An 18,155-nucleotide genomic window follows, 5' to 3' on the forward strand; every position below is an offset into this window, starting at 1 on the left:
ATATCACATCTTTATCCATTCGTTTATCGACACTTGGGCTGTTTACATAATTTAGCTATTGCAAATAATGCTGCAATAAACACAGGGGTGCATGTATCCCTTTGAATTAGTTTAGTTAGTAATTTAATTAGTTAGTAATTATTCTTTGAGTAAATACCTGGTAGTGCAATTACTAGATTCTATTTTTATGTCTTGAGGAACTGCCTTAGTGTTTTCCACTAAGGAAATGGCCGGCATTCCCACCAACAGTGCAAGAGGATCTCTCTATCTTCACATCCTCGCCAACACTTGTCGTTTCTTGTATTTTTTTATTTTAGAAGAGCCATTTTTTCATATAAGGGCTCCCTTTGTAATAAGTTTCAATACCATTGATGGAGAATGAGTGATAGAAACAGCTGACTCCAATGGCCCTGACCTCTGGAAAGTACACCTATCCTTGTATGATGTAGCCACCATTATATTTATCATTTACCAAGGTAGTATATATGCAAACGTGCATATATACATATCATATTTTTCACAACCTTCACAGAAAATCCTTGCCAATACCCATCTTGAAGACATTTATTACAAAAATGACCCTTGAATCAAAATCATCTAAACAATAGCTTCTCACATGTAAAAAGCACCCCCCCCCCCGCAAAAAAAGGTTTCACGCCGAATCCATTACCTCTCTATTTACCCAGGATTTCTCCATCTGATTGGAAACAAAAAGTTTACAGACTTGATCCTTTCCATCTTGAAGATAATTTCACTGTGGCTGAAGTGGCAAAGCATGAGTTCAGATAACAGGAGTCTGAATTCTTCTACTTGTTCTTCCACTTCTGAGTGGTTTTAGGAAAATTGCCCATCCTCTCTAAACTTATTTCCTCTGTAAATGTGGATGCAAACATTCATCTTACAAGACTGGTGTTAGGATCGAATAGGTGACATTTATAAATGTCAGCTGTGGTACTTGAGCCTAAAATGGTGACCAGTAAATGGTAGACAATTACTGTTGTTGTCTTTTTAAATTATCAACTGTTGAGTTCTCTTAGAATTCACCCTACTTTCTAGGATTGTTGAAACTGTGTAGGTTTTATGAAGTTATTTACTCCAGTGTTCCAACAAGATGAGTGAATTATTTTCCTGTGTGAATTTAGAGTCAACCAGAGCGAACGCTAAATTACAGTCATGAGCTATAATTACTTCAATGGTTAAGACCATTTTGGCCCCTGGGAATGAAAAGTTATATTTTACAGTGCATGTGAAAGAAGCATTTGTGAATTCATCTCTGTCTTCTATTCATACCTGGGTTAAAATGAGCCAGGGCGTCGAGCTATTTCTTTGGAACAGTACATAAACTTACTTGTTCTTGGCCACGTAGCAGTTGAGAATGTACAAACAAGCCTCAAAGGACCCAAAGAGCAAATTCTTCATGGGCAGGAAACCCAATATTTACACATTAATCAATAGGGTAAGGGTCACTAAGGTGGCTTATGACTAAGATTTCTTGTTCGTCATGAATGGGAGCTGGCATTTTGAAGTCCTTCATGCTAATGCGTTCAACGGGACTAGACTGAAGCAGGTTGTACCACAGGCATTCCGGCACCAGAGGCTCTCTGTTCTTCCCCCTCCCCTGCTCCTCTAGGGAGTGCCCACACAGTCTTCTTCTTTCCCTCTCAAATTGGTTTTCCCATCTTCTAGTCATACCAAAATGTAAATGGCTTATAGTGCCTCACCAACATTTTCTATGTATTTGCATTTTAACGTACTGAAAAACTTGAAGCAAAAAATTTAAGTCCTAATCCCATACAATTTTAAGGAGTAGTCAGTGGATTGGAAGGTGTTGGGATAATAAAGAAAAACAGAGAGATAAGTCCTCTAGATTTTAGATTCTCATTGCCCTCTAAGGGGCAGAAATTCATTGCAGAAGGCAAAAAAATTTCAACTCTTCCTATGTATAGAGCATGGGTGTACATATACTGTATAGACAGATACATGGTATAGTGGTGTTATCAAAATTTTGTGGGAGGGGTGAGTAAGAAAAAAACTTCAAGAAGGGGAAAGATAACATAAAAAAAAGTTGAGAAATGCCACTGTAGATGAGAATTTTAAAGGACTTTGTTAAGCCTGTAGAGTACAAATTCCACTAAATTGTTGGTGGATGTTTGCAGTATAAAGTAACTTACGTCCAACTTAGTACTTACATTAAGAACCAGTATTTATGTTCTAAGAAGTCAAATATGCTCACTTGTACCTTTTACTCTTTTTAATTATAAGAGTAAATAAAGAAAGACTTGAGAACAGAAATACTTGAATTCTATCTTCTCTCTCTCTCTTTTTTTAAAGATTTTAATTTATTTATTTGACAGAGATCAGAGAGAGGTAGGCAGAGAGAGAGGAAGGGAAGCAGGCTCCCTGCTGAGCAGAGCCCAATGCAAGGCTTAATCCCAGGACCCTGAGATCATAACCTGAGGCTTTAACCCACTGAGCCACCCAGGCACCTCTCTACCTTTCTCTCTTATTTTGTGACTCTTGGCAGATTGCTTACCCTCTTTAACCCTCAGTTCTTTTGTCTTTAGTTTATTTTTGGATCATAATTGTAGAATTCCAGTATCATAAGTATTAATCAAAATAAGGTACAATAAACCCTCTGCACATTGCCTAGTATATGATAAATGCATGCCAATTACTAACTATACTTCTATGTGTTGTACATTTTTGTGTCACTTACTATCTTAAAATTCTTATAGAAAATAGATTTAAATGTGGGAGATAAGAGTTTTATTAACCATGAAATACAGAAGTCTCTCTAGGAAAAATATTAATATTATCTGTGAAAGGAGAGATAGATTTCTTGTTTTCCTTTAAGCCAGTGATGACACCTATTGACTTAAGTCAAAAACAGATAAAACAGATAAATATCTGACTAGCTCAGTTGGAAGAGCATGTGACTCTCAATCTTGGGGTTATAGGTTTGAACTACATGTTGGATATAGAGATTAATAAAAAAAATTGAATATATAAGCTTGAATTTGTTAAAAAAACAGATAAATTAACTTTTACAACTTTTACAAAAACAGATATATTAAACTGTTTTTAAAAATCAGAGTCAATCCTCTGCTAAGTTAAACTTTTAATATCTATAGTTGCTAATGTAGTCTATTACGTGTAGAATGATTAGTTTTTCTGGCAGTTTTGTTGAAATATGTTTCTTTAAATACTATTCAGCTATAGAGTCATTGTTTTATTGCCCTTAGTACGTGAGAACTGAGTATCCTTTGGAACTGAGGTATGTTTGTGACATCACTTTTTCCTGGAATGTCATCATTTCCTGTCTCTACACAGATAATATTTGCTTTTACATATTCACCAACATGTATGGAATTGTAGGCTAGAGAAGTGAATTGAAAGGAAGTAGTGAGAATCAGCCAGTATTTCAAATTTGAGAAATTCCATATTGATACAGCTCTTGAGAATTCATGTAGAATTAGGTGAATTTCAGTATTGATACAACTTTGTGGAAGATTGTATTTGTGTTCTTGGAAAAGGTGTCCATAAATCTCTCTCTCTCCCTACCCCTCCACAAGTGATTGTTCTGCTTTTGTGATAACTATTAAAACTCTAACCCACTGACCTATTCCCTGGTTATTTTGATTTCTTTTACTTTGTGCGATTAACACTCTTCAGATGAAAATCCCGTGGAGAAAAAACAGTCAGTGTAAGGGGATTGCATTGTGGCAAACAGAATAAATGAAGAACTCCAAGATTCGTGGTATCTCTCCTTGCCTTTTCAGCTTATCTTCTTTTTGAAGTAATTTATCTTGTCAACGATGTTTCCATTTTTCTGTGATAGAAGTCCCTTAATAACAAATATCCATGGAGTAGTGTTCTCCATTCCAGAGTCTGGCTTTGTAATTATTGGCTTTGACAGCAGACAATAGGAGTTTGAGGAGTAGAATTAAGAGAATGCTATAGATAGGCAATACATGTATCCAGCAGAAATAGTCCCCAAATAGTGGAATTCAGAAAGCACTAAGGATACAGCTATTTAAGTCTCTTCCTAGCTATCCCGGGAGCTGAGAGAACACAATTTCACAAGGTAGACAGATATCACATTTCAAAAGCAGATGAGAAATCAAAGAACCTCATTTGGAATAAAATATATTGGCTCAGATTCTGTCTCCATATGCTTCAAAAATCATATTCCAAGAGGATTTTGGAAGAAGTTTTGACTTTAAAAAGTCATTAGGCTGCAAAGTTGGGTTAAGAATCCATACATACGAAATGACACCGTGGAAGTTCAGGCATGCACTAGGTTTTCTCTTAACCCCCACAGGATCGCCTCGTGTCTACTTTCTGTCATTCCAGTGGAAGAAACTAAGAGCTTTCAAGATAGTAGGTGACAAATGTTTCAGCAGAAATGGCAAGATTTTTAAGACAGCTCCTTTGAGGACTGACAGGTCAAACAGTTTTCCCAAACCTGGAAATCGAAAAGTGTCATCCCCAAGAGATTAGAATAATCTTCACAGACTTCAGACCACAGCATGATGAGGAATTAATATGGTACTTTCCATCCTCCCTGTCTCACTTAAAACTGCCAAAGTGCCTTCACCAAAATGTCTCCTCTAGGAAAGTTGGAGTTAGAACCCAACCCACTGCTTCTTTCCATTCATTCACGGTGTTTCCCTCTGTTCCAGGCAGGGTGGGTAAGAGTTCTAGCCCTGGTGCCATGTTGCTATCTATCTATGCTGAGAGGTCAAGTGATTTTTCCTATTCCATCCCTTAATTCTGTTTGCATCTCTAAGTCACTAAATACAAGTTCTTGTATAGTCTACTTCAAAATTAGTGGTTAACCCATGACCTTTTTCTGTTAAATATATTTTTGCCTCCTCTCACTCATGTGCATTTCTCTGAAGCTTTCTCCAGAAATATTTCAAAATAATTTAGAGATGCATCTACAATTACTTTTCATTCCTTTTGAAAGAATAAAGTGGCCTTGACTGATGTGCGGCAGTCACTAGCCCATCTGTATTTGGTCACCAGCCTGGGCATTATTGAAACAAGAGGACACTTGCCGCTGCTGGTCACAAATTGTCTTTGTCTTTTTCTTCTTTACCACTACCTTGAGAGCCTTATAGGGCACTTTCATGTAGTAGGAGGAAATAGAGATGGGTTGGTTTGATAATTAACTTATGCCTGACATAATTAGTTTTAAAGTCTCATCCAAAGTAAGAAGGCCCTGACTGTTCTATGGTGGATCAAATGGTTTGATTGAAAGCCTAATCAGCTGGGCTTTACATAGAGAATTTAATGAAGGACCAGTTTGCTGAGGCGTGGTAAGGTGGAAGGGAGCCAGCAATACATGTCAAGGATCCTGTTGGCCAACCATAAATGGTCCCATTCTTAAAGGAGAAGGGGGAGGCAGTTCATGAAGGTGTCTTAAGTTTAGTTAGAGCTGAAATTGGAGGCTGAAAGGGAGACTACTCAGCAGAATGTGTTACCCTAAAAAGATGCCATCACCAGATGTAGGCAAGAAGGGAGACTAAAAGAAATACTCCAGCTTCTCCCTTCTTCCCATAAAGAATGGGCAGAGGATCTAGGAGCAGAGAACAACCAGAACACACCATCTCTTGAACTGTTCTCAGAACAATCTTTCCCATCCAGTATATAATTCAAACAATAATGGATGAAAGTGCTCCTTTAGGAAAAGTGAATTGAGGGAAATCGGGGGCGGGGGTGGGGCAGGAGAAGTGAGACAAACCATGAGAGACTGTGGACTCTGAGAAACAAACTGAGGGTTTTAGAGGGGAGGGTGGTGGGGGGATGGGTTAACCCAGTGATAGGTATGAAGGAGGGTACGTATTGCATGGATAACTGGGTGTGGTGCATAAACAATTGAATCTTGGAACACTGAAAAAATAAATTTTTTTTTAAAAAGTATTCCTTTAGTGCATCATCTTCCTCTGTAGGTTTTTTTTTTTTTTTAATATTCTAGATATTGATTGGCTTTTAAATTTTTATTTGACTCAGAATCCCTAATGCAAATGTTAATTGTTGAACTGTGTAGCGATAATGCACAGGGTCCTGTAAGGGATTGGGATCTGCTTGCTTCTAAAAGGAATGGTTCCAACTTGTCATGCTTCTGCATTTTTGACCATGTTTTTCTGTAGTCTACTGGTATCCTATGATGTCAGCTGGTCTGTGTCACAGATGTCCATGTCTACAGTAACTCTAGCTCCTAGTTCTGAGTTCAACTATTTTCATTTCTCTGTTCATTTAGGAAAGACATAACTGTCATTGTAGTCATTTATGCAACACATCTTTATTGAGCATCTATTCTGCTCAGTAAAGGCCCTAAATATATTGATGTGAGCAAAGCAGAAAAACCTTCTGCCCTTAAGGAGTTTATGTCTCAGTTTTTTTCTATGCTAAATCTTTGAGACCTCAGGGACTCTCTTAAGAATCTTTAGAGGCATCTGAGTGGTGCAGTTGGTTGAGCATCAGACTCTTGGTTTTGGCTCAGATCGTGGTGTCAGGGTTATGGGATCAAGCCCCAGGCAGGCTCTGCACCCAGCACAGTCTGCTTGGGACTCTCTCCCCCCACTCTCCTTGTGCCCCTACCCCTCCACAAATTCTCTCAAGTAGGTAAATAAATCTTAAAAAAAAAAAGAAAAAGAAAAAGAAAAAAAAAAGAACCTTTGATCTTCTGATGCTTATTTGAGGGGTAGGGGTGGGGGTGTGAAGAGGCACATTTTCTGGTGCTTAGCTGAATTCTGAACTGTCAGGGTTACCAGATAAATATGTGAGGTGTTTATCATACTCTAGTGTTCTTGTTGTCAAGCATTCAAAAATTATTCCTGAGTACTTAATAAATGCTTGTATATGTAGCGATCGAGAAGTTAATAAAATATCTTAGTGTTCAGGGTACTGGCCATCTAGTTGGGAAGTAGATATGCAAATAACTACAATGGCTGAGTGTCAAGAGCAATGGGTTTAGCCAATGATTCCATTGTTTTGGATGAGGATGACTATGAGAGTTATAGTAATAGCCATGACTGCCCAGTTTCCTGGCTGCTCAGGCGAGCAGCTTAAAGCCTCACTGTTAGCAATGTGTTGCTTTTATTTAATAGGAGTCCCATAAGTACTTACTTGGAAAAGTAGCGTTTCCCAGAATCTACTGGCACAAACTGTTCAGCTCTTTCAAACACGCATGAAACAGTTTTAAGCTCAATATTAACACTGGAGATAAACCACATGATTCTCAATTAGGAGATTCTTTAGAAACTATGGTTTTAGAGATCCTTGAACATGTACTTTATACCAGTAGTGTAGACCTGGACTCTGGAAAAATACTCACCAAAACTATGAAAAATGAAACCATGTTATCATGAAAAAGTTGTCCTAATAGCGGTTGGCATTATTTATATATCTGAGCAGCTGTAACTGTGGACTCTGTAACTACTCACAGCCCTCGCCATATTTCCAAATCTCTGCCTTAAAACACTCTGTCCAGGCCAGAGTTGGCTGATCCCTGACAGGTTGAAAAGGATGCTCAACAACCCTAGTTTTAATCTAACAAAGACTAATTTTCTCTGGCAATACAGTTTGGACATGCCCATTGAGGTTGTATCTTTCTAAACAATAGAAACACTCCTATGGAATATTTTTTTTTAATTTCTTCTGACTCTCTTTTCCCTTATTTTTTTTCTGAGAAGAGATGTCCCTCATAAAGAAAAGGGAAACTAATATAGCTACTTCCCATGAGGAAGATAATCTTCTTCAGTTCTCCAGCATTCATAGGGATAGCTCCTACTTTAACCCTAGCCTGTACATGTGGTATTGTGACGTAGGCTGAACACTCAGGACCTAGGAGGCCTCTCCAGAGCAATATTCGGATCCTCCTTTACCAACTTACAGGTCATATTTGGAGTTCTGTAAAAAACTAAGTCTCAAAGACAAGTATCATATGATCTCTCTAATATGAGGAATTTGAGAGGCAGAGTGGGGGGCTTGGGGGGTAGGGAAGGAGAAAATGAAACAAGATGGGATCAAGAGGGAGACAAACCATATGAGACTCTCAATCTCACCAAACAAACTGAGGGTTGCTGGGGAGAGGGTGGTCGGGAGAGGGTGGTGGGGTTATGGACATTGGGGAGGGTATGTGCTATGGTGAGAGCTGTGAAGTGTTCAAGCCTGATGATTCACAGACGTGTACCCCTGGGGCAAATAATACATTATATGTTAATAAAAATAATTTTTTTTTAAAAACTTAGTCTCAGAGACTGTCTTACTAGAATTGGGGCTTTGTGTTTTTATTTATTTATTTATTGTGGTAAAAGAGGTTAAGGGTTTTTTTTTTTATTTTATGATTTTATTTTTATTTATTTGACAGAGGGAGATCACAAGTAGGCAGAGAGGCAAGCAGAGAGAGCAGGGGAAGCAGGCTTCCTACTGAGCAGAGAGCCCAGTGTGGGGCTCAATCCCAGGACCCTGGGATCCTGACCTGAACTGAAGGCAGAGGCTTAACCCACTGAGCCACCCAGGCGCCCCGAGGTTAAGGGGTTTATGTGCTGTATAGTACAGTGTGTCCATGAGACTGGAAAAAGTATAAACTTATTTTTATACTTATGTTAGCTGTATTTTATAATATAATGTTTATTGCACTTTTCTTCAGCCTCCAGATACATTCTAGCTGAAGTACTTCGAAATGCAAAGCAATATGTCCAATTATTAATCTAGAAAAGGGCAACAAATATCTCCTTTTCTCCATTTTTCTAGACTGTTTGGACACTGTTAGCATATTTGCTCAGTAACTGTTTTTTTGTTCTAGACTAACCACTAAATGCATTGCTTTGCACTTAGAAGTTCTTTATCTGAAAACACATTATGGAACATATTGTTTCAAAATTTACCTTACATACTTTAAAAATAAATTTATCTTTACAAATGCTCCCATCATTATATTGTACTCCTGAAGTTAATATAATGTTGTATGTCAATTACAGCTCAATAAGGAAAATAGTTTATCCTATGTTAGTTACCTAACTCTGCAGACAACTTGTATAATTTGACCCTTTTGTCAGATTTTCTTCAAATGGTAAAACATCTTGGGAGCAGAAATGCACTCTGAAGATATTAAAGTCTTTCACCTATATTATTCAGCTAAATTAATGTATGTCTTTGTGGTTTCCTCCCTGAGTAATGTCAATGACAAAAGGGAATCAATAGGCATTGTTTCCAAATGTTTGATACCGATGATAACTATTATGCTGCTTTTTTTGCTTAATCAATTCTTACCTTGTATCAGGGTATGACTGTATCAATTGTCTAGTAGATTTAATGCCGCTTAGCTGTCTAGCAAGACAGGAAAAGGGTTAGCTATCAGTCAACCAGGTCTTGTGCTGTGACATATTGATTCAAAGAAAATTGATAATGTTATATAGATAACCACAAAAGACTTTTGTGTCTTGGTTTCTCACCACCTCACCTTACTGATTGGCTTTTCTTCTACTTCCGATAAAGGCAATAAATTACCCACCGTATATGGGATAAATGTGAGTTACTGATACAGCCAAATGACTGAAAAAGGCACAATGCCACTTTCGAAATGACAGTTTGTTATGGGATCCCTTTTTCAACAACAAACCCCACAGCCTGTGCACCAAGCCCAAGCATGAAGGATATTACATTATCCTTTCAACATTTAGCAATATCTATTACTTGGGCTCTTATCTATCTTCCAGCATGCCTTATCTTGAATAATGTATGTCACCTTCTCTCACATATGCTCATTTTTTCTGTTTGTGCCTGAATATAGAAACCCTATTTATCAAGCAAAAATTCTCCTAGACCGGTGTCCTAAACATGGGGCATCAGTATAATGGAGCTAAATGGGAATCACAATCTATTTCTTTCTCATACTCCAAACATTCTCCTTTCTTCAAAAACATATTACAGGGGCACCTGGGTGGCTCAGTTGGTTAAGTATCTGCCTTCAGCTCAGATCAGGATCCCAGGGTCCTGGGATCAAGCCCCACATTGGGCTCTTTTCCAATTGAGATCTCTCATTCTACTTTCTTAGTCTTGTAATGTCTTCAGAGGAACTTTGTTACTTTGAATAAAGCCTATATATTACAGACATGACAATACATACAGACCTTCTTTGTTTCAAAAAGAAAACAAATAATGAAATCATATGGCTGGTAATGATTATGTGTATGAATTACTAGTTCATGCATTTGTTCAACAATATGTGATTGTTGCCACCTACGTACCAGGTTCTGTGCCAAGCACTGGGTCTCCAGTGGTGATATTTTTTGTTTCTGCTAGTCTTGTCAAATTTTAGAGAAAGGATACTAGTATTGGTAAATACAAATAATATTATGATCAGAATTATGCTTTAAAATTTTACTTTGTACTGATTTTATTTTATTCAGCCAAACTTTAAAATTTTTTTTCCAAACTTTAAAATTTTAAAACTAAAACATAATATGAGAGAACCTAATATAGAAAGATATGTAATGAAAAGTAAAATCTTTCTTTCCTCTCCCCCAAACCACTAATCTTCATTCCTCCAAACAAACTTTGCTAATGGATTTTGTGCTTTGTTTCAGAGTAAAACAAAATAAAAATCTAAAACAAAACACACACAAACATACATACATATATATGTTTGCAGGCACACAATAGTATTATATGATATATTCTGTACCTTAATATTTTCATTTAGTATTTTATTGCATATATCTTATAACTTTGCCATAGGACTTACATATTTATCTCATTTTTATTTAAAAGACATTGAAAAAAATTCTTAAACACAATCGAATGCGTAGAAAATGTGTAATGTAATATCAACAACATTTGTTTTTCTGAGTGAGTTATCCTACTTCCCAGGAATATCTTGGTATTTATTTTTTATAAACAAGTAAGTATCCTAGAATACAATCACCAGAACTGGGAAATTTAACATAGATGTATTTCTACATCTTCTCTTCAGATACAATTCAGGTTTTGCGATTGTCCTAATAGTTAAAGAATCTATTTTTAGTAAAGTGATCTATTTCAAAATCTTTCATTTCATTTAGATACCGTGTCTATGTAGTCTTCTATACTTGGAATAGTTTGCCAGTGGTTTTGTTGTTTTGTTTTATTTTGTTTAATTTTCATGATCTTGACTCTTGAAAATTATAGACCAATTTGGATTTTTTAAATGTTTCATCTAATTTTAGGTTACGAATTTCGGACAGGAATAATATGGAGTCAATGCTCTGTTCCTCTGATTGAATTCTGCCAGGTCTCAGGTGATGTTAATTTCTCCTATTAGTGATGATGTTCACTTTAATTTCTTTGTAATGTTGGTGTTGTCCCAGCTTTTATACCACAGAGTTACTCTTTTCCTTCCCATTTACAACTAGTAAGCATCTTGTAGAGAGGTACTTTGAAACCATAAAAATATCGCATTCCTCATTAGATTCTCCATTTGTTTATTTCTATCCATATACATCATGGTTCCCATTTTATTTATTCAGTTATAATCCTTTATCATTTACTTTGATGTGTAAATTGTCCCAGATTAGGCTGCAAGGGTTCTTTCAAGCTGAATCCTGTGTCCTTATGACTCAGAAGACCCACAGTTTTTTGATACCTCCTTGCTCTGTGGCATAGTAAGATATTTCATGTTTATCTTGTACTTCCCTTACCGCAGTCCTGATTTCAGCCTTTTCTCCTGGAGTCCCAGTTTCTTCGGTGGATGGTATTTAGAAACCAAGATCTGGGTGATAGATGTGCTCACTTCTTTGGGGGATATTGTTGGTCTCAAGTCCTCTCAGTGGACAGAGCATACATGTGGCGATACATGCACACACAGACAAGTGTATACACATGTACATTACATTTATTTTTGTATCTCCCTTTCACTATTTTTAACTCACTTCTCCACAAGATTTTTTTTAAGATTTATTTATTTATTTATTTATTTGAGAGAGAGAGGGGAGCAGGAAAGAGAGTCTCAAGCAGACTCTGTGCTGAGCTCAGAGCCCCACTCAGGCTCAATCTCATGACCCTAAGACCACCACCCAAGCCAAAACCGAGCGGGACACTCAACCGACTGTGCCACCCAGACTGTCCAATTATTTTTTAATGTATCTACTTGGTTTATCTGTTCCTTTGTGACCAATTTCCCATTGCTACTATCATTTTTTCCTTGTACACATGCTTTCTTTACCCTACGTAGGCTGTGATACACCACAGGACTGCCAGTAACCTCACCCACAGTCAGCCCTTCCATGTGGAAGTACTCTTCATCCCACCCATTTCCCAAGAGCCCATTTGCAGGGTGAGCCCCATGCCTCTGTGTGGAAGCCCTCCTTACCCTCCTCAGGCTGCAGCACTAGGTTCTTGGACTGTTCCAATATGGGGATACCTTTGTTACCCTCCTGTAGCTTTTATTCCCCATGCTGAATAGTCCTCTGCCAGTCCTTACCTGTTCTGTTCTGACATCCTCTTCTGAATCACCAAGTTTCCTCCTTATCACCCATGCGGACTATACTTTAGAAAAAAAATTATTCAGGAAGATGAAGAGTGAATTAAAAAAAAAAATCATTATCTGCCAGTATTTTTAGCTTAGACCATTTCTCTTTCCTGAGTCTCTCTCAGCCTCCACCTCCCTGCCCACCCCCTGGCCTCCCCCCCCCCCCAACACACAGCAGCTGTGATTATCGATACTTTTAGCTCTTGTTTTAGCTCTTTAATGTAGGTAGTCCTTAACTAATGAGATTTATATGAATTCTCTGTAGACCTAAACATCCTATTCTGGTTTCCTCCATCCCTGGGATCTTCTCAGTTATATAACTACCCTTTTCTGTGTCTGATATAGCTGCTATTGAAGGAAACCTTACTTCAATACCACAGCCACTAAAGCAGGAGATTATGGCTCTATGATCACCTTTTTGCTAATTTGGACCTCAGTGATCTTGAAGTCTTAAGACTTAGCTCTGTGGTATGCAGACCAGGAGCCAGGGGGCTCTAGACAGCTCTGAGTAGCTCCAGGCTGGGAGCCTCAGTGTTGGACATGGCTTGAATTGGCTTTAAGATTAAAAGAGCTTTAGGGACCTGGATAGACATTTCTTCAAAGAAGTTATACCAAGCCAACAGGTACATAAACAGATTCTCAACATAACTACTCATTAGGGAAACATAAATTAAAACCATAGTAAGATGTCACTCCACACCTGTTAGAATGACCATATCAAAAAGACAAGAGATAAATGCTGACACAGATGAGGAGAAAAGTGAACCTTTGTACTTTGTTGCTGGGATTGTAAATTGGTGCACCCCCTATGGAAAACAGTATGGAAGAGCCTCAAAAAAATAAATAGAACTACCGTGTATGATCCAGCAATTTCACTTTTAATACATCCAAAGGAAATAATACATACTCCAAAAGATGTCTGCACCCTATCCCCATGTTTATAGCAACATCATTTACAACAGCCAAAAGGTAGAAACTACATAAGAGGTCAAAAGGTACAAAACTTCAGTTATAATAATAGAACCAGTGCTATAATGTATGACATGACTACCAGAGCTAACATCGCTGCATGAGGTACAGGAAAGTTGTTAAGAGAGTAAATCCTATGAGTTCTCATCACAAGGAGAAAACTTTTCCTTTTTCCTTTTCTTTTTTTTTTTAGGTCTATATAGGAAGTGAGATGTTACTTGAACCTACTGTGGTAATCGTTTCACAATATATGTAAATCAAGCCATCATGCTATAGCATTTAAACTTATTCAGTGATGTATGTCAACTGTCTCTCAGTGAAACTGGGGAAAAAATAAGGTAACAGCATCTACAAATGGAAATATACTTGAGGGTTCTTTAAAATTAATGCATTTTGTTGAGAAAAATATACATAAAATCACCTGGGAAGAAACCAATAAATGCAGATTCTAAGAATTGAGAAAACAGGAAGATGTTTCACACAGGCACACAAAAAGAAGGGAGAGAAAAGAAAAGTCCTTTGGGGCTTAGGGAACTTGAGGGTTTGAGGCTATTAGAGGGACAACTTCAGCCATGGTGTAGTGTCCTGGGATCTTTTGTGCTAACTGGGAAATGTGGGCAGTTTTTTCTGGAGGCTGTTCTGGACTATAATAGAAATTCACAGCTGCTTCGTGTTCTATTTACATATAGATAAAATGTAACATGGGAATTTGAGCTTCTGGGTGCAAGGATGAGTTTGTGTCAGCCTGACCTGGAGAATGGGCAGTCTGTTTCTGTCTGAAAGTCAAAGTTATGACATCTGATACTGGCAACTGAAAAAAAAAATGTTTGTATGAAATTTTAATCCCTTACAGTTTTCTGCTTCTTGATTACAGCTTTGCTTATTATCTATGGTTATATGTTAAAATAGTATATTCATTTGTGTAACCCCTCTTTGAAATCTTCTCCCCAAAGGAAGACATCCCTGGCCATTCTAAAATAAACAAACAAATAAATAAGTCTTTAAAAACCATGATAATAAATTAACTCAAAAAAATTTGCCTCCTGGGACGCCTGGGTGGCTCAGTTGGTTGGACGACTGCTTTCGGCTCAGGTCATGATCCCGGAGTCCCGGGATCGAGTCCCGCATCGGGCTCCCAGCTCCATGGGGAGTCTGCTTCACTCTCTGACCTTCTCCTCGCTCATGCTCTCTCTCACTGTCTCTCTCTCAAATAAATAAATAAAAATCTTTAAAAAAAAAATTTGCCTCCTAACCAAGCTACTGTAATCTTTTTATGTGTGACACTTGGACGAGAAGCACATTTTGTTATGTATTCACTTCACTGATTGGAGATTGTGATTTTCCTTTGGCCCAGTAGCATATATCTCATTACACTTACAGCCCAAACCCATAGGTTCCAGGGTCTTGGGGTGTCACAGGGAGCAAGTCAAGGAGGTTTATTACAGGGTCCTGGGCTGAGGACTCAGACTATATGCTGTTTATTCATTCTTCCATTTCTTCGGTGGGTATTTACTAAGCACTTCTTGTGTTCGACACACTCTGAAGTGTGTACCAGATCACAGACTTGAATATAACATCAGGTTTAAGTGTTTAAAGGATCACTCTAGGGGCACCTGGGTGGCTTAGTGAGTTAAGCCTTTGCCTTTGGCTTAGGTCATGGTCTCAGGGTACTGGGATGGAGCCCCGCATTGGGCTCTCTGCTCAGCTGAGAGCCTGCTTTCCCCTCTCTCTCTCTGCCTGCCTCTCTGCCTACTTGTGATCTCTGTCAAATAAATAAACAAAATCTTAAAAAAAAAAAATAAAATAAAATAGAGGATCACTCTAGTAGCATTGTGGAACATGGAGTATGGCGGGGTGCAAAGGCAGGGGAGCAGGACAGAAAAATTGCAGTGTTCAGGGGCAAGCGGCTGACTTGAGGTGAAGGCAATGGGACAGAGAAGATGGACTAGATTAGACCTAACATGGTTTTTAAACCCCAAAGTTAGGATTCCCTTTAATGATCAAAGGAAACCCATGGTTCCCTCTACAGAGAGAAAAGGCACATGGGTGAGCATGTCTACAAGTACAGTTTCACAAGGCCTCTCCTTCTCGGTTCCCTTTAGTAAAGAGGAGCACAGGCCTGATCCTAGAGGTCTTCAGGGACACCTGTCCATGAGCCCTGAGCTACTAGACTTCAAGAAGGGACAGCACATGTCATGCTGGGCTGATGAGGAGGCTCTGTAGAACCTGAGCTAGGACTTACATGAAGGAGGGGGGTTTCAGCAGGTTGGGGTAGGGAAGCCTCTTCAGATGGCATAAGCAGTTCCCAGGCTTTTGGCACTGTGTGGATCTTCATGAATTGTTTGGGGAGCCATAAAGCTTGAGTCTCATGAATAACAGTATACTACTCAGGGACTATCTTAAAACTCCTCTTCTTATTCAGTGGTGCATATGAAGCCGTTAGGGTTTTGCCTGATACTAGAACACAGTCAGTATTAGTTCTTGTTATTATTAAGTACGTCAGAATCCAAAAAAAGACTGTGATATGTATTACTGTTTCCCCAGATAGATAGAGAGTTATTTGATAGTGAAGGCTTTCCTCTATCAGCAGTCCAGGAATTAGGAATGAAAACCAGATAAGAAAGAGCCCTGAAAATTTTAGCATTTCCCAGCCGTGCTGTCAGAGTTTCTCCTTTGTAAGATTGGGTGTCATGATACATGTCTCCTAAGAGTGACCAAAGTTGTCCAGCTGCTGTGCTGAGCCACAGTGAAGTCAGGTGGTTTTCTCATTTGCTTTGTAAATCTAATGACATGGTAACAGGGCGTGTGGCCATCCGTATTTTAATGTTTTTCACCTCATTCCCTAACAGGAATTACACACAAGGATCACACAAACTACAGTGAAGCCATCCCCTTGCCAATAAATAATAATGAGAAATTATAGTTCATTCTTTACATTTTTAAAATAGTTCATAACAAACTTTTAAAAACTTTTTTAAAACTTTAAAAAAATTATGTGGTTTATGTAAAATGTAACAGAATATACAAAAATGGGACTTTAAGTCAGGAAGTTTGGACAGTGACATCCTATGTTACCATTTCAAACACACTTTGATAGGAAAGATGTTAAAAGGGATAATTTTTAGGAAAATAGGAGGAAGTATAGGGTACGATGAAGTCCAGGGATTGCGAGGTTTGATCACATGATGGAGTTAGACTTTCTTCATGTTGTATTTTAGTCTCCTGTCCCAATCCTATCACCCATAATCCAAAAAATGTTAGGAATATAAAGTTGTAAAATTATCTTTGGAGATTTTGACATCTTGATTTGAATTTTCACAATGAGAATGAATCTTTGATCAAATTGTTTAGAATAGAAAATTCTCTGAAAGTGAGTTCATTTTTTTTTTTTAAGATTTTATTTATTTATTAGAGACACGGAGATCACAAGTAGGCAGAGAGTCAGGCAGAGAGAGAGAAGGAAGCAGGCTTCCTGCTGAGCGGAGAGCCTGATGCAGGGCTCAATCCCAGGACCCTGAGATCATGACCTGAGCCGAAGGCAGAGGCTTTAACCCACTGAGCCACCCAGGCGCCCCAAGTTCTTTTTTTTTTTTTTTTTAAGATTTTGTTTATTTGACAGACAGAGATCACAAGTAGCAGAGAGGCAGGCAGAGAGAGGAGGAAGCAGGCTCCCACTGTGCAGAGAGCCCGACTCAGGGCTTGAACCCAGAACCCTGGGATTATGCATGACCTGAGCCGAAGGCAGAGGCTTTAACCCACTGAGCCACTCAGGTGCCTCTGAAAGTGAGTTTAAAAAAACTTGTGACTTACAGGACATAGGATAAAAGACAGTTTTCCTGTTACACTTATTTTTGGAAAATATTGGGCCTTGATAACATAGAATGAGGGCTGGCTTCACACAGTGGCTACATGTGTGCATTGTGTGGTCTGACTCTGAGCTATGTGATCTTGGAATGATTTGACCTCACTGGTAGGATTGTTCTGAGATTTAAATGAGAGAACGGGGTATAGATAGGTATTGGCCCAAGACCCAGAGGGAGCAATCACTCAGTAAAAGTTAATAGCTCATCAGTACCTTCATCAAACGCTGGTGGCACTAACAAATGGAACTTTGTGGTATTTAGGACAGTGATGATAGAATGGGTTATATCTGCTTTCCTATAGTTAGAAGCAGGACTGGAGGCAAACTTCAGGATTTGAGCTTTCATATTATTTTCACAACACTAGCAGTTCCAAATGTACCTGAGCTTAAGTGTCATCAAGGGAAGTATTGGGGGGTTTGTTTTACCTCTAACTATAGAATCTAGTAAAAGAGTCAGATTAAGTAAGTGTCTTAAAACAGTGCTCAGGATTTTGAATTTTATACTTATAAATATGGCTATTATTGAGTATCTTCTGTGAACTAACATTGTGCTGAGATTTTTTATTTTTAACGTAGAATAAAATGGACTTCTTTTGTTCTAGAAATTTTAATATATATGTAGATTTATATAAGTACAATCACAATCATAGTTCAGTTTCATCACTCTAAAAATCTCTTTTGTGCTGAACCCTTCTAGTCTTACCCTCTGTGTGTCCCTAACCCTTGGTGACCAGTGAGCTGTTCTCCATAGCTGTAGTTGCCTTCTCTAGACTTTTACATGAGTAGAATCATATAGTACCTAGCTTT

General features: G+C 38.2%; 1 protein-coding gene across 9 annotated transcripts in view; it reads left to right on the forward strand.

Moving 5' to 3' along the window:
- Positions 1-18,155, forward strand: part of ZNF385B (zinc finger protein 385B) — a 408,464-nt gene that overhangs the window by 208,933 nt on the left and 181,376 nt on the right. For 4 of the 9 annotated variants that reach the window (XM_082689365.1, XM_082689372.1, XM_082689371.1 and 1 more), the window contains one exon: positions 11,217-11,288. The exons of the other annotated variants lie outside the window; for them this stretch is intronic. In XM_082689365.1, coding sequence (XP_082545491.1) covers positions 11,217-11,288 — 72 coding nt within the window. The remainder of the gene's footprint in view (positions 1-11,216; positions 11,289-18,155) is intronic. 9 annotated transcript variants of the gene reach the window in all.

This window comes from Mustela nivalis, assembly GCF_964662115.1.
Source record: "Mustela nivalis genome assembly, chromosome: 11".
In the NCBI taxonomy this organism is placed as follows: Eukaryota; Metazoa; Chordata; class Mammalia; order Carnivora; family Mustelidae; genus Mustela; species Mustela nivalis.